Genomic DNA, 24,889 nt, shown 5'->3' on the forward strand with positions numbered 1-24,889 from the left:
TGCTTGTTTCATTTCATTTTCCAGAGCCTTCAGGTACTTTGTTATTTATTTATGTATTTACGTACTTATTTAATGTTGCCCAGTGTTTATACTTGATACCTGTGGGAAGATGGGTCCAGTAGAAGCCTACTTAGCCATATTGGAAACAGAACTCCCAGTAATACTCGCTGGATACTATAATGAGCACATTCTTCAGATACAGGTGTCACTAGCTCAGGGAAAGCCTTCCCAGTCATCCCTAGCCTTGGTGACAAAAAAAAAAAATTGTCTGTTTAATTCTAGCATAGACAGTCCCTCGTACAGAGCCCAGCACATGGCAGGCACCCAAGAAATTGCTGGTGGATAGAGGTACGACCAGCACTTCTTGTTCACCTCCATAACCCAAGAGGACATGGCAGATGCTCAATAAGTGTTGAGCGAAGAGAAGAGGAGGGACGTCGACATAGGGAACAGCAAGCACCGGATTCTTGCTGTCTTGTCTGGAGGAACCTTGAGTCTGATGAAGAAAGTCCATGTCCACGCACACGGAGTGCAAAGTGGCCATTCAGCCTTGGCTAGGAAGGAGTTAGAACATCAAGAATACTGTGATGCAGGACAGAAAGGCACTTTCCTATGAGACATACACAATGAACCAGGAGGAAAGGGACAAAGGATAGGGATTGTGAAGTTGTGCCAGCTCTTCGACCTGCAGCGCAGAGACTTCCGGCTTGGATATCTCACTGCATTTGTGCTGTATCAGCCACAATTCCTTTCTTGTTCTTCCCTTCCTACCACGGTTAGTGATGTTCTCTTTGGCAAATGTTAGTTAGGGGGAACCAAGGAAAAGATTCATGTCTGTACTTACGTGAGAGATTTAAAGGACACACCCTGAAGAGAATGTGGGATTCTGGGGCACAAAATCTGGAGACTTTTTTTTAGCAATTCTCCCTGCCTGGAAATCATGTGGCCTAAGTTCTTTTGTGATAAAACTAAAGAGAGTTATGGGTTTTATTTTTAATAGGTAATAGTATTTCTATTTCTTTACACACACATTCACAGACAAAATGAAACAGGCACCAAACTCAGGTGTCTCCCCACCTATGAACCACCTGCCACCACGGAACTGTGTCATCCAGGATGCAGGCAAGAGCTGAGAATTCCAGTCATCACGATTATCGGATCACATGCAAGTCAGGTACTAGCGACAAGATGACCATGGCTGGAAAAGAATATGGAACTTTCAAAATAGATCTAATTTGTACTTGAATAGAAAATTCAAATTCTTTTGGCAAATGCTTCCTAGAATCTTCAGACACACACATCTGCCTGTCCATGCAGCCCCCAACAAGACGGAACCTGCAAAGCCAAACAACCCCAGGTGAGAGACGAACACGACATGGTCACATACACAGGTCACAAGTGTACCTGGCTCAAAATGCTATTGCCAGTCATGGTGCAGATAAAGGACTGGGGTTTCCTCTTCGTATCTTAACTGACAGGAACGCTGTGAAGAATGAAATGGATGTTCAAAGGACACAGAACATCCCGCATGAAAAGCCCCTTACGGGAGGACATTGCTGGTGGTGGGGTCGGCTAATGGGTGAGCATCTTGTGCACGGCCCCACCACGGGTGGCATAATACCAGGGGCCAGAGCCGGCTTCTGAGCTGTAAACGCTCCTTCCTGGCTCCCGGGGTGAATGGAAGCTCCCCAAGGGTCACTGAGAAAGAGCATTTGACCGAGGATGTACTAGGGGCCGCATGGGACTAAGTTGCCTCCAAACAGTGTATTATTTAAACCTCACAACAATGCCTCAACAAATGTACGGCCAACCCCATTTTACAAATGAGGAGGCCATAGTTTAAGAAGGCTAATCCACCTGTTTTCTAGAAAGACACAGCTGGTAAGAGGTAGAGTTAAGACTTGAACACGTGTCAGACAGGCCTCCCGGGACAACCCTGTCTCGTAGACTCAGACCAGAGACTGCCAGCTTCAACCTCGTCACTTACAGATGAGGAACCTGATGCCCAGAGATGCACGAACCCGCCTCAAGGTCACATGCAAGTAGTAAGGAGCCACTCAAACAACTCTGGTGTGTGTGCTACAGCCCAGGGAAGCTTGGGAGCCACTGACAACAACCCAGCACTGGCGACAGAATCTAGACACACAGCCGAGGCTCTGGCAGTGGGCAGTGGTGGTTCCTTTTGCACAGAGTCCACACGCTGGGAGCTGTGTTGCTCCCCATCCAAATGACCCAGCCTGGGGACCGTCTGCCATGTTTAGAATAGCTCTACAACAGGGATAGGGACTCTATGAGTCAGCAATAGCATGATGAGCCACCCGAAATTCTGTGGATTACAACAAAACAAGCATTTATTCTTGTACTAACAGGCCAGCAGGTCAAGTGCAGTTTGGCTGATGTGAGATAGCTTGGCTGGGTGTTTGATTCAGGCTGCAGGTTGACTGGGCTTGGCTCCAGGCTGCAGTCGGGTTTAGGCCTATTCCACAAAGATTTCTTCTGGGGACCGAACTGAAGGGACAGTCACTTCCTTGGGCAAGCTCTTTGAATAGCAGATTTCAGAAAGTGGGAGCACAGGCCCAGCACACTCCTTACCAAAGAAAGTCACACTTGAGTGGCCAGGCAAGCGCATGCCATCCACTGAGCAGCGAATAACAGGCAGGAGTGAGGAGGGAGAGGATAATGGCCAGAACACGAGCTCGGTGGTCCTTTCCAGCTCTGAAGCTGTGGGATTCTGTTAATTTGGGAGCAATGCTATGACCACTAGAAACATGCCATGATCACAATTCAAGCATTGGCCCAAATCTAGAAATTTCTAATCCATAGGCTAGATCTGGTCATCAAATTATTAATAATTTCATCAAATCCATAGTGGATGGAACTGCACCACACTTCCAAAAACAATCCTTCTTCCAACCTTCTGCCCAACTCTGGACCTTCAAGACAGACTGATGGTTTGCTGACAGCAATCACAAAGCTGTAAAACATACTTTTTCTTTGCTTTTTTGCTGCAGGCATGATGATGACAATGACGATGATGATGATTTGGTTCAGTTTGTTTTTATTTTGTAAAAATATATTATCCCCATAGAAACTAACAAGACTAAAATTGTGTTTAGATGGCACAGAATGACAAAATGCTCAACCTAACTGCAACTTTCAAAAACTGGGAGATGAGACAGCCTCAGCCTGGAATAAAAGATGAGGTGATCTGACAGCCTTTCAGTGTCAAGGGAAATTCCAGGCATAACTTGTATATCAACCAGAATGTCTAATTTTAGAAGCACATATCCAGAACCCAGCTTATTTTTGCACATATGTGTAAAATCTTAGCGTGTTCCATGGGCAAATGAATTCAGTATTTCAATAACGTATTTTGAACACTGAGGATAAAAGCAGACAAACCATTCCTACTTCAGAGAGGCTGTTCTCAAGTCCTGGAGATCAGATCTGTTGTTCAAAGGGCAAGTGGAAACAAACTCGGAGGCCCAAAGCTCAGGACAAACTCAAGTGCAACAGGAAACGCTGAAGCTACACTGACACATTCTCCCCGGGAATTACAGAACTCTCTGTCACTCTTTCTCTGCGTTCCTTTACGTTCTTTCTTCTTGACTTCAAAAGCAGACACATTTTTAATATATAAATTTAATATGTGTCCAATTATGATCCCCATAATGCAACTTAAGGGTAAATGGATAAAAAGATTTTAAAGTTTATATGGTAAACCTGGTCTGAGAATAGCCAAGAACATACAAAAAAGGAAGAAAATTGAGGAAAGACTTCAATTTTTATTTATATTAAATAGTATAGAAATAGACGTATAAATCGGTGGAATGGAAATTTTCAGATGTAGACCTTAGTGTAATGAGAATTTCATAAATGACAAAGGTAATAGTTCAATTCTGAGGGAAAATATAGAAGAGGAGCCCCATCTTACATCACAAATACAAATTAATTCCATATGGATTAAGCATCTACACTTTAAAAGAAACAATAAAAATTCTTGCAAGAAACCAATAGGAAAGATAGGTTCAGGCTCACTAAAATCAAAGAAATGCAAATTAAAACAATGAATATAATTTTGGCTAGCATATTAGCATATATTAAACTTTATTATACCCAAAGTTGGTAAACATTTGGAAATTAGGAACTCCCAAACACTGCTGGTAGGAATGAATTTGATAGGATCTTTGGAAATGCAATATGGCAATATGCATTAAACATTTAAATGTGAATATTCTTTGACCCAGAAATTTCACTTCTTCTATACACAAGAAATTATAATATTAAATAATTTCAATGTAGGTTCAGAGATTGTAACAAACGTATCCTCTGGTGAGGGCTGTTGATAGTGGGGGAGGCTGTGCATGTGGGGACAGGGGTTTCATGGGAATTCTCTGCAGTTTCCACTAAATTTTGCTGTAAACCTAAAACTGCTCTAAAAAATAAAGTCTATTAAAACAAACAAAATCCTTGCAAGAAAGTCTAGGAGACTGGGAGGTGGAGGAATAACACCTTATTAACCAATGCTACAAACTCAGAATATATTTTTTTTACAAAAGGAAGGAAAGTACATGTATTTGGTTGCATAAAAATAAAATATTTTTTTTTTTTTTTTTTTTTTTTTTTTGAGACAGAGTCTCACTCTGTTGCCCAGGCTAGAGTGAGTGCCGTGGCGTTAGCCTAGCTCACAGCAACCTCAAACTCCTGAGCTCAAGCGATCCTCCTGTCTCAGCCTCCCGAGTAGCTGGGACTACAGGCATGCGCCACCATGCCCGGCTAATTTTTTCTATATATATTTTTAGCTGTCCAAATAATTTCTTTCTATTTTTAGTAGAGATGGGGTCTCGCTCTTGCTCAGGCTGGTCTCGAACTCCTGAGCTCAAACGATCCGTCCACCTCGGCCTCCCAGAGTGTTAGGATTACAGGCGTGAGCCACCGCCCCCGGCCAAAAATAAAATATTTTAATGGCAAAAGATAGAAGTATAATAAAACAGAAAGACAAATGATAGATTTGGAAAATATATTTGTATTGCAGAAAATAAAGGTTGATAAATTATTAATTAATATTCTACAGATTTTTCTGACCTATATGACAGACAGTGGGCATACAATAGTGAACAAAACAGCAAAGTCCCTGCCCTCGTGTGCTAGGCACTATGTTAAAGGTTTAGATATTATTGAGGGTTGCATTATGTCCTCTAAAGGATATCTTGAAGTCTTATTCCCAGTTCCTATGAATGGAACCTTTAATGGAAATAGGGTCTTTTCAGATGTAAGCGAGTTAAGACGAGGTCATACAGGATTAGGTGGGTCTCTAATCCAATGACTGGTATCCTTATAACAAGAAGGAAATTTGGACAGAAATACACAGAGAGGGGAACATGATGTGAAGACACAGACATAGAAGAGGCCATGTGAAGACAGAGGCAAAGATTAGAGTGACACGGCTACAAATCAAAGATGCCCAAGAATGCCAGCAGCCACTAGACGCTGGCAGAGGTGAGGAAGCATCCTCCCCTAGGGCCATCAGAGGAGCATGGGTCTGCTGACACCTTCATTTCAAACTCCTGGCTTCCAGAACTATGACAGAATATATTCTGTTGTTTTGCTTAAAACAACAGGATAGCTTCCCTAGATTGTGGTAATTTGTTACAACAGCCCTAGGAAACTAATACATGCATATCACCTCATTGAATCCTTACAACAATCCAATGATGTAGCTATGACTATAATCTCCAATGTAGGATAAGGAAGCCTCAACACAGAGAGGTTTTCCCAAGGGCACACAGTTATTAAGAAGCAGAGCTGGGATTTGAACCCTAGCAGCTTGGCTTCAGACTCTATTTTTAAAAATTTATTTATTTTTTATTTCAGAATATTACAGGCATACAAACATTTGGTTACATAAATTGCTTTTGTAACATTTGAGTGAAAGTTATAAGTGTGCCCATCCCCCCCCCATAGTGTGCATTGTACCCATTAGGTATGAATTTACCCATTCCCGCCTCCCCCTCCAACCAGCTTGATTTCCAATGAATGTTATTTCCATATGTGCACATAAATGTTGATCGATTAGTTCCAATTTAATGGTGAGTACACGTGGTGTTTGTTTTTCCATTCTTGTGATACTTCACTTAGAAGAATAGTCTCCAGTTCCATCCAGGTTAATATAAGAGATTTTAGTTCAACATTTTTTTAATGACTTAGTAGTACTCCATGGTATACATATATCACATTTTATTAATCCACTCATGTATTGATGGACACTTGGGTTATTTCCACATCTCTGCAATTGTAAATTATGCTGCTATAAACATTTGAGTGCAGGTGTCTTTTTTATTGAATGTCTTTTTTCCCTTTGGGTAGATACCCAGTAGTGGGATTGCGAGATTAAACGGTAGTTCTACTTTTAGTTCTTTGAGGTATCTCCATAGAGGTTGTATTAGTTTGCAGTCCCACCAGTAGTGTATCTCCATAGAGGTTGTATTAGTTTGCAGTCCCACCAGTAGTGTATGAGTGTTCCTCTCTCTCCACATCCACACCAACATTTGTTGTTTTGGGACTTTCTGATAAAAGCCATTCTCGCTGGAGTCAAGTGATATCTCACTGTGGTTTTGATTTTCATTTCCCTGATGATTAGAGATGTTGAGCATTTTTTCATATGTTTGTGGGCCATTGTCTATCTTCTTTTGAAAAGTTTCTGTTCATATCTTTTGCCCACTTTTTAATGGGGTTGATTTTGTTTTATTTTTTTGCTGAGTCTATAGATTCTATACATCAAAACATCTATTAGAGAGCTGCTGAGGCAACCAGGACCCAAAGGGACAAAATTCTGAGAGAAGGCAGAAGCTTGAGGAAAGTGAGCCATTCGTCCATTCTGGGAGCAGGGCAAGGGGCTTAGGATTAGGGCAGATGGCCCAGGCAGAAGGCCACTACCAGCAGACAGAAGGACAAGTAAAGCTTGTGATGAGCTTATGAGACTGGAGAGACCAAAATGAGAGACCTGGGCCAGGCATAGTGGCTCATGCTTGTAATCCCAGCACTTTGGGAGGCCAAGGCAGGAGGATCACTTTAGGCTAGGAGTTCGAGACCAGCCTGAGCAACATAGCCAGATCTTGTCTCTACAAAAAGTTTAAAAATTAGCTGGGCATGGTGGTGTGCGTCTATTTTCCCAGCTACTTAGGAGGCTGAGGTGGGAGAATTGCTTGAGCCAGGAGTTCAAGGTTACAGTGAGCTATGATCATGCCACTGAACTCCAGCCTGGGCAACAGAGCAAGACCCTGTTTCTAAAGGAAACATAAGAGAAAGAGTAAGACACCTGAATGGCTGGATTCTTGGTAAGAAGTGAGAAGCAAAAATGGGCCCAATAGTTGACCAGTTTTCCCCTCAAGATATTTGCTGAATTCATAAGCTATGTGGGGCATAAGACTAAGAATCAAGATAAAAAACCTCTCAAAAGTAGAAGAGATTTTTTGGTCATCTTGTGGTCCTGAGGCAACAAGAATTAGAATTCAGGATCTCTCAGGGGACAGGTGCTCAGGAACAACACAAGCTCTGAGTTAGAAACTTTGGAGGGCTTTGCCCTAGGAACAGGAATAGCAAAAAAAAAGAAAAGAGAGAAAATAGCAAAAGAAAAGAAAACAGAGTCTTGCGAAAACTGCAATCCAGCCTCAAATCCACTCAGTTCCTAAGTGGACTAAGGTTATCAGTTCCTACTCTGTTTGCCTAGCAAAGCAAAGGGTGACCATTATCTAGAGCCTCTCAGTTTCCTTAATAAACAATATCCAATACTCAATAAACATCTACCTGGCATGCCAAGAGACAGGACTATGTGACCCAAAATCAAGAAAAAAAAAAACAAAACAGAAAATAAAAATAGATCCACAGGTGAACCAGACACTGGAAGTGACAGAAAAATATTTTTAAATAGCTATAAATATGCTTAAGAAAATGTATGAATATATTGAAACAAAAGAAAAAACAGACATGGAATATGTAAAATTGATCCCACGACTGAAAAATACAATACTAAAATTAAGAACTATATGAATAAAATGAACCACAGATTGAAAAAGCAGAACACAGGATTAACAAAGTGGAAGATAGATCAGTGTTAAGAACTGGGACTGAAGCACCGAGAGAAACAGGATGGGGAATGCACACAAGAGTGAGAGAGTCATGTGGGACACCGTGCAAAGGGCTCACATACACAGCTGGAGTCCGAGAAGGGTAAGGAGAATGGGGCATAAGTACAAGGAGAGGAGATGATGGCTGAGAATTTTTCACAACTTACTAAACTCATCAACCTACAGATTCAAAAAAAAAAAACTGCAAACTCCAGCACAATTCATACAAAGAAAGCTGTATGAGACAAATCGTAGTAAACCTGCTGAAATCCACAAAGAGAAAAATCTTAAAAGCTGCTAGAGAAAAAGAATACATTACACTCAAAAGGGCAATGGTAAGACTGATAGCTGATTTATCAAAAAAAGCTGATGGAAGCCATAAGACAATGGAATGTCTTTAAAACGACAGAAGAAAATCAATGCCAACCTAGAATGTTTTTCCAGCTAATATATTTTTTAAAAGTAAGAGTGCACTTTTGCTTTCAGGTCTGACATGTAAAGAGCCTAGAAGTCACCGCTACCATCCTTACAACAAGAAAAAAGCCAAACAACCTGAAAATCAATGACTTTTCTTAGAGCCATCAGAGAAATACAGGATCTGGAGAGACCACTGAACACAGAGAATCATAGGCAGGATCAGCTTACCTGGCGCAGAATCCACTGCAGCCATAAACTGGTAGGAACAGTAAGTGGTAATTCCGACAAATTGCTGGAGGCTGAGTGTGGATTAGCTTGAGAGTGTGAGGGTCCGGAAGGCCCTGTCTCTGGGGCGGGAGGGCACATTTACATGGCTTTTAACACCAGGAACCCCGCCAGGTTCTCAAGGTATCCAGCAAAGTATCCAAGTATCCAAGAAAAATCCTCTTGTGTGTCAGGTAGATTAAACTGAATGTAGTACAAGTAAGTAGATAGAAGCAAAGAAATAAAGAAAAGAGCAGAAATCAGTGAAATAGAATATGGACAAACAATAGAGGAAATCAATAAAACCATAGCTTGTTTTATATAAAGATCAATGAAAGTGACACATCTCTAGCTAGACTATTCAAGAAAAAAAGAGAAAAGATAAAAAAAATTACCAACATCAGGAGTGAAAAAGGAAAAACCATTAAGGATCAGATATTTAAAGGATAATGAGGCATGAGTCCATACCAGTATCAATAATGGACTGCATACATTGATAAATGGAGAAGAGACAATCTTCCATGAAGAATTCCAAATCGTGTACAGAGTTGCTCTGCCTTTAAAGAGGTGGAGCACTATAAATCCCCCTTCCCTATATGTGGGCTGTGCATAGTGATTTTCTTCCAAAGAGTACAGTATGGAAAGAGAGAGAAAGCAAAAAAAAAAAAAAAGAGTAACTTAATAGTGGAGAAGCCTGACAAATTACACCTCAGCCAGGTGACCAGGCTCAACATCACTAGTGACAAGTCATATTAATAGTAGGTACCCTTGATACGAAGGGTGCTTTACCTCTGCGGTCTTCCTTCCAAAAACACACTACTCAGTGTTCATAAGAAAAACATCAGACAAATCCCAATCGAGGGACATTCTATAAAATATCTGGCCAGTCATCCTCAAAACCATCAAGGTCACCAAAAACAAAGAAAGTCTGAGAAACTGTCACAGCCAAGAGAAGCCAAAGGAGATGTGGTGACTAAAATAATGTGGGTTCCTGGATGCAATCCTGGACAGAAAAAGGAGTAGGTAAAAAACTAAGGAAATCTGAATAAACTATGGCAACTTGGAGAATTAGTCACCAGTGTATTTGCATTAAAAGAAGTACAAAAGGGAGGTCTTTAGGTCAAAGTAAAAAACAAGGCCAGCTGTAAACACAAAATGTTATGACAGATAATTTACTATACAAATAACAATAATGCCTGTGGGATTTAAAATGTATGTAAAGTTAAAATGCATGACAACAACACCAAAGTGAAGAGGGGATAGATTAAACTATTAAAAAATCTAGCATCATTAGGGAATGGTAAACATAATTTATATTTGACTACAATAATAAAGAATGCATGTTGCAATCTCTAGTGTAGCTTCTATAAGACTGGTATAAGAATATACTACCTCATAAGCTAATAGAGGGGAAAGTGAAATAATAGAAGTACTTGAATAGTCTAAAATCAGGCAAGAAAAAACAGAAAAATAAACATGAGACAGTTGGGTCAAATAGAAAAAACATTAAGATGATAGATACACAGCCAACTATCTCAGTAATTAAATAAATATAGAATGGGCTAAATACTTTAAGTAGGAGACCAAAATTGTCAGACTGTATCTTTTAAACAATCAGCTATCTACTGCCCACAAGAAACTTGTTTTAAACAAGTAGCCAGATATTTCGACAGTAAAAGGATATAAAAGAATATACCACACTAATGTTAATCAAAAGAAAGCTGAACTGTATTATTATTATTATTATCAGACAAAACAGGCTTGAGGGCAAGTGGCATTACTCTGCATCAAGAGAGTTATGTCATAATGATAAAGGAGACAATTCACAGGAAGTTTCAACAATTCCAAATCTGTACCAAATGATTTAGCTTCAAACTAAATAAGGCAACAATCAGCAGAATAAAAAGGATTCACTAGATAAACCCACAATCAGGTGGGAGTCTCAACAGCTAGCAGAAAGAACAGGCAAAAAGATTGGTAAGGATGTAGAAGTTCTGATAACACAGTTAATAAGCTGGGACGTAGTCACGTACCACATGACGACATTTCAATCGGTGATGGACTGTATATACCATGGTGGTCCCAAAAGATTGTCATATAGTATTTATACTGCTCCTTTTCTGTTCAGATATGTTTAGATACACAAATACACTGTGTTAACAATTCAGAAGACTAATATGCAGTATAGGGCAAGAACACTGTATAGCCATGACCAAAATAATAGGAAGAAGTGGCATTGTCATTAAAATTATGTCCTTCTCACAAAACTCTGAGGCCAGATACAACCTCAAAATGTGATGTCATCAATTACCCAACAAGCCTGAAGTATAACCAACAAGCCTGAATTACACTCAGCTAGGCGGCGGTACACCCAACAAGACCATATTACACCAAGCAAGGCCGCAGTACACCTGGCAAGCTTATATTACACCCAATAAGCCTGCACCAACAAAGGCCACATCATACTCAGCAAGCCCACATTACACTCAGCAAGCCTGTATTATACCCAGTTAGCCCATATTACACCCAAAAAGCCTGCAGTACACCCAGCAAGGCTGCACTACCCCCACTAGCCTGTATTATAGCCAGCAAGCCTGTATCACACCTAACAAGCCCAAATTACACCTAGCAAAGGTCTGAGGCTGATACAGACAGGTATGAATTCCAATGCAAGTTCCGGGCCCAGCCTGGTGGCTCATACCTATAATGCTAGCACTTTGGGAGGCTGATGTGGGAGGGTCATTTGAGACCAGCCTGAGCAACACAGTGAGACTTCATCTCTAAAAATATACAAAAATTGGCCAGGCATGGTGGCACACACTTGTAGTCCCAGCTACTTGGGAGCCTGAGGCAGGTGGATCACTTGAGCCCGGAGTTTGATGTCGCAGTGAGCATTGATGGCACCACTGCACTCTATCCTGGGCAACAGGACAAGACCCTGTCTCAAAACAAAACAAAACAAAAAAACACATCCAAGTTCCTGAACAGCTTAACAGCTGAACAATGCTGAGCCACTGTCTTAACTACTAAGCTTTGGTCTCCTCATCTGTGAAAGGGGTATAACGTAATCTACACCTCATGGGGTTCCTGTAAGGATTAGAAATGGCACATGCAAAGCAGCTTCTGCAGTGCCTGGATATCGGAAGAGCTCAATGCATGGTAGCCGTATCATTATGGTCACTACCACCGTCATTATTTAGTGATGGTAACCGTTATCATCATCATCATTGCTCTTACTGCCATTACAGAATTATAATACTATTGCCAATTGTACTCAAAGATCTCTAGAGAAGTCCATTCCAAAGATTTCCTTGCCGCCGGAGTCCAACATTCCCAACCCTTATCCTCTGGCTGCCCTGCGTTACGTCTGATCTAAATCCTTCCTGCCCACAGCGCAAGCCCACAAGTGAGACGGAGAGCCACCGGTCGGTTCCCAGCAGGAGGGATCCTGTTAAGGGGCCGCCCTGGCTGCTCCATTGAGAATTAACTGTAGCACGGCAAGGGTGGGGCAGGGAGACAGTGAAAAGCTGCTGTGATAATCAAGTGGGAGACATGGGGGAAGCAGGGGAGGGGTCATCTATTCTGGAACAATCTGGAAGGGAGCCAGCAGGCCTTTGTTGACTAATTGTTGTGGGGGTAACAGGAGGCCCTGAGCAACTGGAACACAAGTTGTTGCCTCTGACTGAGAATGGAAAGAACGCTGGCAGAGCGGCCTTGGAGAGAACACGGGCATCTCTCCAAGTGTGCCCACGTGGAAGAGAGGAGGCAGGACCCGTGAGGCTGAGGCTCAGGAGGGCGGTATGGGACATGAACTCCGGAGTCACTGGCTTCTCGACGGTAAGGCTGTGAGACGGGAGAACCTGCAGCTGAGCTGATGACCTAAAGGTGTTCTCAGGTGAGAAGACGACAGGCCAGGTGAGAAGCTGCCCTCAAAGTCAGCAGCTGTGGGTGTCTGTCCCAGTTTTGCCACCTTCTCCTGCCTCTTCTCTAAGATAGTCACTTTCCACTCTGAAAAACCAGAGGCAGACTACGGATTCTTAGTCTCCTGTGCCTCTAAGAATCAATGCTGAGCACTGGGCTAGTTCAAGACTATTAGGCATCAGGGGCAAGGACACTGGTGCCAGGTAACTTGGGGTGAAATAAAACCTGGGACAGAGGGCCCTGCAGGGCTGGGGCGGGAGGGTGGAGGGAATAGATGGTGGTTATTCACCTTCCAGCCCCGGCTCCCACGCCACCACTCACTCCACTGAAGTCTCATCAAAGTCATCAATGACTGATTATCAACCACCTGGTCCCCCAAACCAGAAATCTGGGAACCTTTCCTTTGCCTCACTCCTCTATTCTTATCCCCCATCTTCATTTCCTATCCCTGACCTCTTATTTCTTAGTCTTTCTTGAACCCATTCTCCTTCATCCCCTTATGCTCACAGAACACCAGATCCTTGAGATCTTTCTGTTTTGTCCTGTTCGGGGAGGGGAGCGGGTCTGGGCCATTTGAATAGCTACCCAACCCTCCCTCCTCCAGCCCATCCTCCACGATGCTGCGGTCCCGAGGCTTAGGAATGAGAGCATAGAGAGCCTGTTACAGCGCCTGGCGTAGGGGCCGGCACTAGATCAATAGTGGCTACTAATGTAATTACTCTCTTCTTGGAAATATATTTCATTGCTTCTAAATTTGTCCACATGGACACTGTTACATATTAACTGAAATGCTTTCCTTAAAAATAGCTGAAGATGATTAGCTAGAGGGATCATAATAGGAATTTTAAGCAATCATTTAAATTAATTCCTGAGAAGTCTATGCAGAACCCTTCAAGCTGAGCCCTTTCTGGCAGAAACTCACTAGTTCCCATAAGCACATGCAAATCAGCACTGAGTTTCCCATATTTCACTGCCAGATTTCTTTCTTTCTTATTTTTTTTTTTTAATATACTTTCTAGAGGAACAAACCACAGCTCTGTTATCACGGCATCACAAGAATTCTTCGGCAGGTAGGGGTCCTGGGCAGCTTCATATTCCCACCTCCACAGCACCAGGATTAGGAGATCGCCAAACAATGCATCAATGAACGCTTTGTTTTAACAGTTTAAATATAAAAAACTGGTCACATCCCTACTGAAATTATTCTCTGAAGAAATCTGCCAAAGAATTTTTGGCCAAAAGAATTCTTTAAAATTGTTCAAAGATGCCTAGAAATGGATCTGCTTTGCCCTGGGATAAACCATTACCCTTTAAAGTATGTTAGTGTAATAAAACTGAACTTCTTTGGAAAAGAAACAAACACACAGGAACCCATTCTCCTACCTTCTTAAATTCATGCAAGTTAATTTTTCTGTTAGGTTCTTTGCCAAAGTCAAGAAATCGTTTTCTGAATGCTGGGTCCTGCTGCTGTATATAGTTTTTGAGTTTTTTGATAACTTCTTCTTTGGTCATATTCTTGGTCAGGGTGGTTTTATCCTCAGTGGGCTTGGTTCTAAAATCACAAGCAGGCACTTAGACCCAGCATCAACTGAGACATGCAGAGCACCCAATTTCGATGTAACCCATGACAATAAGGTTCACACTCCCTGTTTCACAAGAGAGGAAACAGGTGCTCGGAAACGTGGAGTGACTCGGAGACTTCTTACACTCCTCTGGCTTGTAGGACCAGGGCCAGCACTGCAGGCCAGTAGCCCTGTGTCCCAGCAAAATTCTTCCTATGGCACCTCTACTATGGTGGCAGGCTGAGGTGGGGAGCTTGAGAGGATACTATTGTCCTTGTGCTGAGATTTTTCACTGTGCTCTGAGCTGGCTGAAGGTGGTGGGAGACTGGGCACACATGGTTGAAAAAGGATATTTTTGTGAAGTGGGAAAATTTAAAGTCAGAGCCCATCAGAAAGCTTTAAATTAAAGAAATAGGCCATTTTGTGGTAACTAGATCAAGGGAGTCATCAAACATTCATGGAAAGGAAGAGAAGTCCACAGTTATTCTAAGGTGATTTATGAAATCCACTTGATTTATGAAATATAAATTGTATGTGCTATAAATGTGAGTATGGTTGTAGGGGTGTGTGCGAGTGTTTGGGGATAATTATTTCCTCAGCTCTGTAGAAGTCTCTTGGGTCCCTTTTGGCGGAGGGGGCGGGAGGGGAACAGCCATCAAACAGTCGTGGAGAATGGACGTCTATTCCTTCCCAGCTGCTTCTCTCGATTTTTAAGAGCTCTCCAGGAAAGCCTACATTTTATGAAATGCTTAATCACCGTTGCCTCTTTCACCAGTTTTAGGAAGCAGACATATCTTATCACAGAATATTTAACCTTTCTCTTAAAATACCCTCTTTCTGCCCATTTATAAATCGGCTACTACTGAAAAGCACAGATATTCAAATTTCATTAGCATATCATTAAAATATTCCCATTGCTCTCTATACTTGAGAACTTTTTAAAAGGGCTATGACAAAGTGAAGTCTGCTGAATAGTCCTACATTTTACCTTTCATTATGGATTTATTATAAGCTATGAGCAAGCAAATTAAAATAATATCTTTTCATTAGACTAAAGCTATATTTTTAGATGAAGAAGAACTAGAATATTCATCAGTCCAATTTTTTATAGATTTACTAAGTATATTTTATTGTTACAATTCAATTTGGCAATCATTTTAATAATTCTATCATTCATATTAGAAAACATTAACTGGTTTAATGGGTGTGTGTTGCAATAAATATTAAATTGTGGTAAGGAATGTAAGTTTCTGGAAAAGAATAAATGTGAATGCAGGTATATAAGAGTCAAGTTGCAGACCAGTGTCTCTGAGAGTTGAGAGTCCTGGATTCTCAACCCAGGCCGGCCACTAAGTTTGTGATACAAGTCCCCAAACCTCTCAGACATCAGTGCTTTCATTTCTAAAATTAACAAGTAGATTTATTCCTAAGATCTCTGTTTGCTCTAAAATTCTCTGACTCTGATCACTGTATGTATGGTTGCCATCTTTCTTATTTAAATAATAAGATATTAAAATACTCATTTAGTCAACAAATATTAAAATATTCATTTAGTCAATCTATTTCATGATAGACAGTGTGGTATGTGCTTTCATTTTACCTCTCAGAAAGATCTGGCTGCTGCTGTTTTTCTTTTTGAAAACATTCACTTAGCCGATACTTTGGAGCAAGAACTGGAGAGACGACAGGTGGGCCATTAATTCCTATGCTTGCCAAAAGTTTCTTGTAAAGGATTCTTCCTGAAGCAACATCCTGAAACTTACTGTAGAGTCTGAGTTTTAAAAATAATTAGAACACACCCATTAGAATGACTAAAATTAAAAAAACTGACACTATCAAGTGTTGGTGAAGATGCACAAAGGTAAATACAGGTCTCATCCACTGCTGGTGGGGATGGAAGATGGAGCAACCACTCTGGAAGACAGTTTGACAACTGAATTACAATTACCACAGGAGCCAGCTGTTCTGCTCCCAGGCATTTACCTGAGAGAAATAAAAATGTATGCCTACACCAAGAGTTACAATATAGACAGATTTATTTGTAGTAGCCAAAAACTGGAAACAAACCACACATCTATTAATATCAACAGATGAATGGATACTATATTTTACAAACTATAGTAAAACTATACAATGGAATAGTACACAGCAATGAAAAGGAATGAACTGTTGATATACATAACAATATGAATGAATCTCAAAATCAGTATGCTTAGTGAATAAAGTCAGACAAAAAAGAGAACCTATTGTGTGCTTCTATTTATATAAAGTCCTAGAAAATGCAATGTAATCTACAGCAAAAGAGAGCAGGTCAGTGGTTACAGGGGTGGGAGGAGGGAGCTATGAGTTGCAAAAGGACACAAGGAAGCTTTTTGGGGTGATGAAAATGTTTGATATCTACTTGTGATGGTCCTATAGACACATGATGAATTTTATCACATTGTATCATTTAAATATGTACAGCTTATTGTATATAAACTATACCACAATAAAGATACAATAAATGTAAAACAAGAGAATTTTTTTTTTTTTTTTTTTTTTGAGACAGAGTCTCACCTTGCTGCCCAGGCTAGAGTGAGTGCCGTGGCGTCAGCCTAGCTCACAGCAACCTCAGACTCCTGGGCTTAAGCGATCCTACTGCCTCAGCCTCCCGAGTAGCTTGGACTACAGGCATGCGCCACCATGCCCAGCTAATTTTTTTTTTATATATATATTTTTAGTTGGCCAGATAATTTCTATTTTTAGTAGAGACGGGGTCTCGCTCAGGCTCATCTCGAACTCCTGATCTCGAGCGATCCACCGGCCTTGGCCTCCCAGAGGGCTAGGATTACAGGCGTGAGCCACCGCGCCCGGCCAAGAGAATTTTTAAAATTAGAAATGTTGGTGTAGAATTGTGTAAGAACTTATATTGGAATTTCAGCATATGCAAATACTTTAGCAAAATGTAGGTAACCACTAATATGTCACAATAATTTCTCTTCAACATTTTGGCTGTTAGTATTTTTATAATTATAAAAGTTGCAGATGTTTTTTTCTTGCAAATTTGGTAAAGTCAGAGTATCTAACAAAATTTTACGTAGTCATTAAAATCTGCAGGGCAACAGAGATAGCAGGTACGGGCATGGCCCCGAAACTGGCCTCCTGCGGTTGAACGTGAGCTCTGTGACTGAAGAACTACCTGGCTGAGGGCAGGGGCCCAGGAAGTCGGTCTGAGGACACTGCCAGGGCAGCAGCAAGGCCAAAACTAGTTTCGTGTTAACACTACAGTGTTATTTGCCTTTTTCACACTGATTCTCCCGCACACGTACAGAGGAATTTTCAGAGGCAACGTGTGTGTGATCACATCCTTGCTCTGACCACTAATGGAACATACCCTTGTGTAGTCTGTGTTTATAGAAATAGGTTTTCAGAGATTAACTCAGTTTCTTCACAGCATTTCTACTGTGTTCTTTACTGGTGACCTTCATTTATACCTGCTATAGTTTCTGTAATCTCATTATCATCGAACAAAATATTATTTTGAAATGCCAGAGTTTTCTCTGAGCCTAACTGGAAGCACAAGTAAGTACACTTGTGTTCTGCATTAACACTTTTAAATGTCTCAGTTTTCATTTCTAATATGGTAAATAATGACATATTCCACATGACAAAAACTCTCATCAAGGTCCTCTGTAAGGACCTTCTAGGAGCAGAGACGTGTCCCAACACCAACAGTGTTGAGAGCCGCTGGTAGAGAACCAGTGCCACAGTCATCCCTGCCAGGCCCTGCCTGTCCCTACAAACCTCCTCCTCCAGCTGTCCCATATGACTTGCCAGTCCCTGACGTGCCATGTTCCCCTAGCCCTCTGGGCCTTTCCCCTGGATCCCATGTCCTGAAATGCCCTTCCTCCTCTTCTCCAGACTCAGGCACCACGTCCCCAGGAAGCTTCCCTGCATTCTGTGCCACCACCCCAGGACATCCTGTTGAGGCACCGAGCACGAGCACGCAGCTGCTGTGGCACTTAAATGCTTTGCTGCGTTTGTCTGCATCCCCTCCCCCCATACTAGACCTCCCTGTAAATAAAGGGCTTGCAGGAGCCTATCGCAGTGGGACAGCCCTTGTCTGCATGCACCCCTAACGTTCCCTGAACAAAAGGCTAAGTCATGGAATAAGTGACTTGCCCAACTGACCGCAGGCCCCTCTCTTCCTCATGAGCACACACGAAGGCCAAGAGTGGCCGAAGCCCACAGACAGGGATGTGCCACGTGGCCTCGTTCCTTTCCCCACCTGGCCACTGCCTCAGCACAGGCCCGCACCGTCTCTTACCTGCACTCTCTCTAGAACCCTCTCTCTTGACTTGCAGTCACCTGTTTTTCCCCATTTCAGTGTTTCTTTCACACTAGCAAACTGATCTTTCTGCAAACATTCAATAAGGAATTGGATAAAATACAAACGTCTAAGTCAGGCACACCAAGCCACTCCCCACCAGTGAAGCCTTTGCCTCGCCCTCCTCTGCTGATAAATCCTTCTCCTCCTATAAAAACTAGCCATTTAAAAAAAGAGTTGGGAGCATGAATGTTCACAGAAAGGAGATACAAATGGCCTGTAACTACCAGTAGATCAACTTGTGTTTCACGCACCTAAAATCAGTGTAATGTAAACAAAATCAACAAGTAAGATTTTTCACATTTCAATCAGAAGAACCAGAAGAGAATTAGAATAACATTCTTCTCTGTGATTCCATTTGATCCCCCCAAAGAAAACTGCCCAAATCACTGCCCTCACTTTGGGAAACACTGAACCAGACAAACTCTAAGGCTGTCCAGGTCTCAGTTCTGCGAGAGCAAGTCTGAGCGACACTGAGGTGGTGACAAGGAAGGCACATCCTCTGCAGACCTGTGGGTTTCTGAGTGGTAGGTCCTCAAGGTCATCTGCAGAGAAGGACGCAGCCAGGCTCTATGCCCCAAGGGGAGACTTGTGGGTGGTGAAACAGTCCCCAGGGAGGAGAGCCAGAGGGACCTGAGCTCTTCTTCGTCTTCCCTTCCCTATTCAGTCGTCTAACGCCTGTCCCCTTCTGGCTTCGGCTCATCCACCCCAATGAAGCTTGAAACTAAGGTGATAGGAAAACAGAAATCAAGCCGCTGCTGTGGGATGACCAACCCCAGCCGGGGAGGTAAAGCTGCGTAAGGACTGAGACACAGGCTCCTCCCTCTGACCCCACTGCGGGGGTGACGGTGGGAGAGGTGAGCAGGTAGCACCAATCAGCTGTGGCCCGACTGTCGAATTTCTTGGCCCAGAAATGAAATGTCTAGAACTATGCTCTGTCTTAACCATGACTGGTCTACCCCTATATAATAGTTTCATTATGTAAAATCAACAGTAGTTAGTTGAGTGTATATAATTAAATTGTTCAATTATCAATATTTAATGTGTTAAACCATAAGAAACTCTTGATAATAATGCTCTGACCATCAGAACTCAACATATTTAACTGTAGCAACTAAAACAAAAGAGCTTTCTAAACTCAACAAGAGTTGAGATGAAATCTTTGCATTTTGAACAATACTTTACAAGATATTACTTAAAAATAAAGATATTTGCTTGCAAAATAAAAAAAACAGAAAAGAACACAGAGTCCTGGAACCCAAACCCCCTTCCCCCTTGTGACTTGGAGTGGGTACTCAACTTCTCCAGGCCTCGGTTTCCTCGTCCATAGAAATGAATAGTAGTAGCTACCTCACATGTCCAGCACTTAGTAAAGATTCAATAAACAGCTGCTATTATCAATATTATCTACTGTTGCAAAAATACATAGAAAAAGGATTAGAATTATGAAACAGACTTGATGATAAATATGACATAAATTAATTTTGTTATCAGAAACTTACTTTACTAAATGTTCATTCGTTAAAAGTGGGCAGAATATGTTCATGAGTCTCTTGAAATTATTTCGACCAATGAGCCCTGTGTCTCCGAGGTCATATGATTGCAGCATGTTATAAAAAGCTTTTAGACTCCGAGTAATTGCATCATGAACAACTTCTTCTACCTAACATAAAAAACAAACATATTTACTAAGCCGTACATTTGTAACCTGGTGTGATCTCACCCTCGGACCAGAAAGGAAGGCATCCGCAAAGAGACAGCAAGTGTTACTTACTGAATCCCAAGCCAGGTGGAGAGGTGTCTTAGTGTCTGTACCGGGGGATATCTTCCTCATCTAATTGGGAAAGAGAAAGTATATCAATAAAAATCATAAAAGGCAATAGGAGCTTTGGAGGCACATGGACCTGGACTTGAGTCCCAGCACTGCCCAGGATTAGCCAATGGCTTTGAGACCTTGAATGAGTGAGTGTACCCTCCAATACCCATCTGAAAATGGGGATAATAACACTTAACCTGCAATTGTTTAAAAAGAAAAAGTACAATAAACATGAAAAGATCCATCACCTAGAAATCAAATGAATGCAAATAAAAGAATAACCAGATGGCATTTTTGTCTAACAGAATGGCAAAAAAAGAAAAAGAAGCAAACTGCCCGCACTGGCAGGGGTTTCAGAAAAGGTGGGGGTGTAAATTGATCTAGCTTTCTGGAAGGTATTTGTCTCACTTGGATAATATTGGAGAATTTGATGATTTACAGACTCTAGGGTGACGACGGCCGCTGGGCAGGAGAACGGGGTGGCTAGGGAGCAGGGCACAAAGAAACTTCCTTTCACTGTATTCCCTTTATTGCCCTTTGCATTTTTTACTTTATATACATATTCCTCTTTAAAAATAATTAATAAAATAAAACATACATTCTTTGACCCAATAATTCCATTTCTAGAAATTTATACTAAAGAAATAATCAAAGAGTGATGCAAAAAAGCAGATACCAAAATATTCACTGTAGCAAATTTTTAAAAACAGGCAAACAAAAAAATGAACATCTAGATTATAACAAGAGAGAACAGCTACGTGGTATCTTTTAAAATTATATAGAAGAATTTTTATTGGCATTAAATGTTAATAACATGTTAATAAATGATAACATAAACTAACAAGCCATTAATTATATTAAGTAATCTCTCTTTTAAATAAAATAGATACACTATACAAAAGTATGTACCCAAACTCATCAAAGCATATGAATTAAATATGTACAGGTTTTATATATCAGTTATACCTCAATAAAGCTGCTTTTTAAAAACTGTGTGTGTATATTTTTATAAGTTTGGAAGAACATACAACAAAGTGTAACAATAACAACTCCTTGGTATTAGAATTAGTGGTTTAGTGATTTTTATTTTCTTCTATCTGCATGTCTGTGTTTTCTAATTTTTCCAATTCATTCATTCATCATTCATTTGCGTGAGAGCATGCCTGGCCCTGGCCTCCCCTCTGGTGCAGTGGGCAGTGACAACACAAGGCCTCTGCCTTTGTGGGGACAGGACTCCCGCAGGCCGCAAACGTGGCTCTGGTTGCAACAGGTGCTTGGGGCGCTAGGGAGGTCAGTAACTGGAAGGTACGACTTCCCCAGAGACTTCTGGGAGGGTCCCTGCTTGGGCGCTGGGGGCACTGCGCTCTGGAGATGGCACCATAGGTGAGAGAAGCAAGAAGGAAACCGAGGCAGTGGCTGCAGGGTAGGCTGGGCCTGGGAGCCGAGGAACTGGAAGACGGACCTCCCATTGGGCGGCAGGGCTGGACCACGCGGGCACCTGATCAACCATGTCAGGAAGTTCTGTTTTATCCCACAAGTCCTCAAAAGCCACTGGGGCGGTTTAAGCACGGAGGCAGACATGATCTGATTTATAGTAAGCAAAGATCTCACTGCTTGCCATTGGGAGAACAGCCTGCTTACATATCTGTATTTTGTTTTTAAAGAAAAAAGATTCTAAACATTTTATGTGCATTATCCTTTTAAATTTCCATAATAACCCTACAAGGTGATACCATTATCAACCTTGTTTTACAGATGAAGAAATGAGTCTTAAAGAGATAAATTAATTGCCCCTGTAACCAATGTGAGATGGAGGCAGGGAGTTGCAGGCAGGTACTCAAGCTCCCAGCCCAGCTGACAGCGTTCATGCCCAGCACTGGGCTTGATCTCACTCTGAAGCACTAGCAGTAAACTGAGTCAGGCACACGTCCAGGCTTCCATATGTCACAAACACTGGCTGGGTGCACAGGTTCACATACCCATCCACCCGTATGGGACAGGCATGTGGTACAACCAACATTTTACTTGTCAGCCTATTCCCACCCATTTTCTAGCAAAATGGATCATGAGACCTTTCCTATTTAAAAGAAATTATATATATGCCCAGAACCATAAAAATGCTCATACCGTTCGGCCCAGTATTTCCACTTCTATGAATCTGTTCTAAGGAAATACTCACATGTGAATGAAGATCTCTGCACAAAGATGTCCACCATAGTACTACCCTCCATAGTGAAAGTAAACAAAGCGCCTAAATGCTCCAGTGACAAGTACATGCACAGAGCACGCCTAGATACCACTGAAAATTATGTCTATGATGAGTTTTTAATGGTATGGGGATGTGGGGGAAATGTTGATCATATAATGTGAAGTTGGAAAAAATGGGCTACAAAATCTTACAAATAATGAGTTCAACCATGTTAAAAAATATGTGCATACACCACACACACAAAGAGTAGAAGGAAATTTGTCAAAATTTTAACAGTGAGTGTCTCTGGGTGTTTGGATTTGGGCTTTTTATCATTATTTTCACAGTTGTAGTTTTGGATAATTTCTAAATATAATGAATGTCTATTACTTGTATAATCATAAAACATTTGAATGAATTATGTAATATGGTCTATTAAAATTACCACCAAAATGTTGGCAGAAAATTTCTAGATGTACCAAAAGAAGGTAATTTAAATATAACATTTTCAATCCAATAAATTGCTCCATTTTAAACCAAGAAGTACGCCCCAACTCTCCACAAGACCATGCAGCAAAACCACAACAGGTGGAAAGGATTCATTGAACATGAATCAATTGCCTTTTACACAGGAGCCACGGGAATAGAACGCAGCTGGGTTCTATCCCCAAAGCAAGGGGTTCTATCCCCAAAGCAATCTCCAAAGCAAGGTACCCCCGTTCAGATCCATCAAATAGAAACATTATCTTTGGGGAATAGTGCACCTCTTAACATTATTAGTTTGATTTTGATTTATAGGTATGTCAACTTCATAAACCTAAAAATTAAAAGCTAATTTGTATCTGTTAAAAGATGTCTTTAACAAACATTTCACCAAGAGTCTGTTAAAGCCTATTGCATCTGTTATATGAAATTAATCTGATTTTTTAAAGTTCTTAAAATGTTTTGATGCTAATAGCTATTAAAGTTACAGAAGCATTTCTAATAATAAAATTAGCAACTTTTCAGTCAAAAGAAATATTAAAGGCAAGTATTAGTCACTAGAGGCAATCAATGAACGTTTATTTTTTAAAAAGAACAACCAACATAGGGTACAAAATTCTAAAAATATGAATGAGAACCAGAGTAATCATTTACAAACATTCCTTTTAAGACACCGTTGTAAAAGAAATGCAGTCAAAGTACCGTGTAAAGAAGTTACATCCTGTCCATAAAAGGGCTCTCATTCAGAACAGTTTTTCAGAAATGTCAAATACCATCCTTTGATAAGATTTAGAAACTAAAAGTTAAAATCAACCAACTCTTAAATACTTAACACTTACTTACAATGAAAATTAATTCAGTTGAAAAACATGGTCATTAATTTATTTAAAGCATATTTCACCTGCATCTCTTATTTTACTGAAAATAATTAAGTTCCTGCCATAAAGAGAAAACTAAACATGAAGTTGTTCAAAACTCACCTTTGGGTTCTCATCAAGCAGGTCAGTAAACGTGGAGATCTTGACCATTCCAGAGCCTCCAGGGTCGAGCGTTTGCATTAGCTCTTTGAATTCCGAATCGCTTAATTTTACGACCGTGCAATTTAGAACATGTCGCAATTCTTCCCCTGCTATCTGCCCATCAGGTTCCTGAGCATGAGAGTGTATATATAAGGGAATTTTAAAAAAGAAAAAGGAAGGGAAAGCATTGTGTATATTTAGCATCATTTAATAAAAAGTGAGCTTTGGCAAAATAGAATTATGATTTAAAACATGAATACTTCAATTGATCATTAAGTATAATACATGTGCCAAGAGCAGGGGTGGGAGAGTGGGACGGATTGCTAGAACTTTCCAAGTGCAGTACCGATAATGTTCTCTACCAGGGCATGGGCAGGAGATGGCCCCCGAGTGATGAATGGGGCCCATTTCTCAGGCACAGCCTGATCCCCTGCCCCAGGGGCTTGGACGGCTTGGACAATCCCTCCCTCCCTAGCCCCACCTGCGTGCTGGGTGGTTCAGCCACACGGGGCACAAAACTTCCCAGCAACTCAATTACAACTTGCCAACTTACTAAGAATAAATTACGCTTGTTTTCACTACCACCAACCTCATCAATTACATAAATGGACAATTAATGAGAAAAATTTCAGCCATGCTGCATAAAGAAAACATATTATGAGCAAAATACTGTAAGGCAAATTTCTTCCCCCAGAATAAAAAATTATCAATAAGTAAATTGAATATC

At 41.1% G+C, this 24,889-nt stretch overlaps 1 protein-coding gene across 1 annotated transcript in view; it reads right to left on the minus strand.

Annotated features, from left to right (window-relative positions):
* EFCAB6 (EF-hand calcium binding domain 6) overlaps positions 1-24,889 on the minus strand; it is a 201,151-nt gene that overhangs the window by 97,822 nt on the left and 78,440 nt on the right. Inside the window, exons 12-16 of the mRNA XM_069491269.1 lie at positions 24,124-24,291; positions 20,431-20,490; positions 20,159-20,319; positions 15,891-16,061; positions 14,112-14,280 (exon numbers count right to left, since the gene is read on the minus strand). Coding sequence (XP_069347370.1) covers positions 14,112-14,280; positions 15,891-16,061; positions 20,159-20,319; positions 20,431-20,490; positions 24,124-24,291 — 729 coding nt within the window. The remainder of the gene's footprint in view (positions 1-14,111; positions 14,281-15,890; positions 16,062-20,158; positions 20,320-20,430; positions 20,491-24,123; positions 24,292-24,889) is intronic.

The sequence above is a fragment of the Eulemur rufifrons genome, chromosome 16 (assembly GCF_041146395.1).
Source record: "Eulemur rufifrons isolate Redbay chromosome 16, OSU_ERuf_1, whole genome shotgun sequence".
In the NCBI taxonomy this organism is placed as follows: domain Eukaryota; kingdom Metazoa; phylum Chordata; class Mammalia; order Primates; family Lemuridae; genus Eulemur; species Eulemur rufifrons.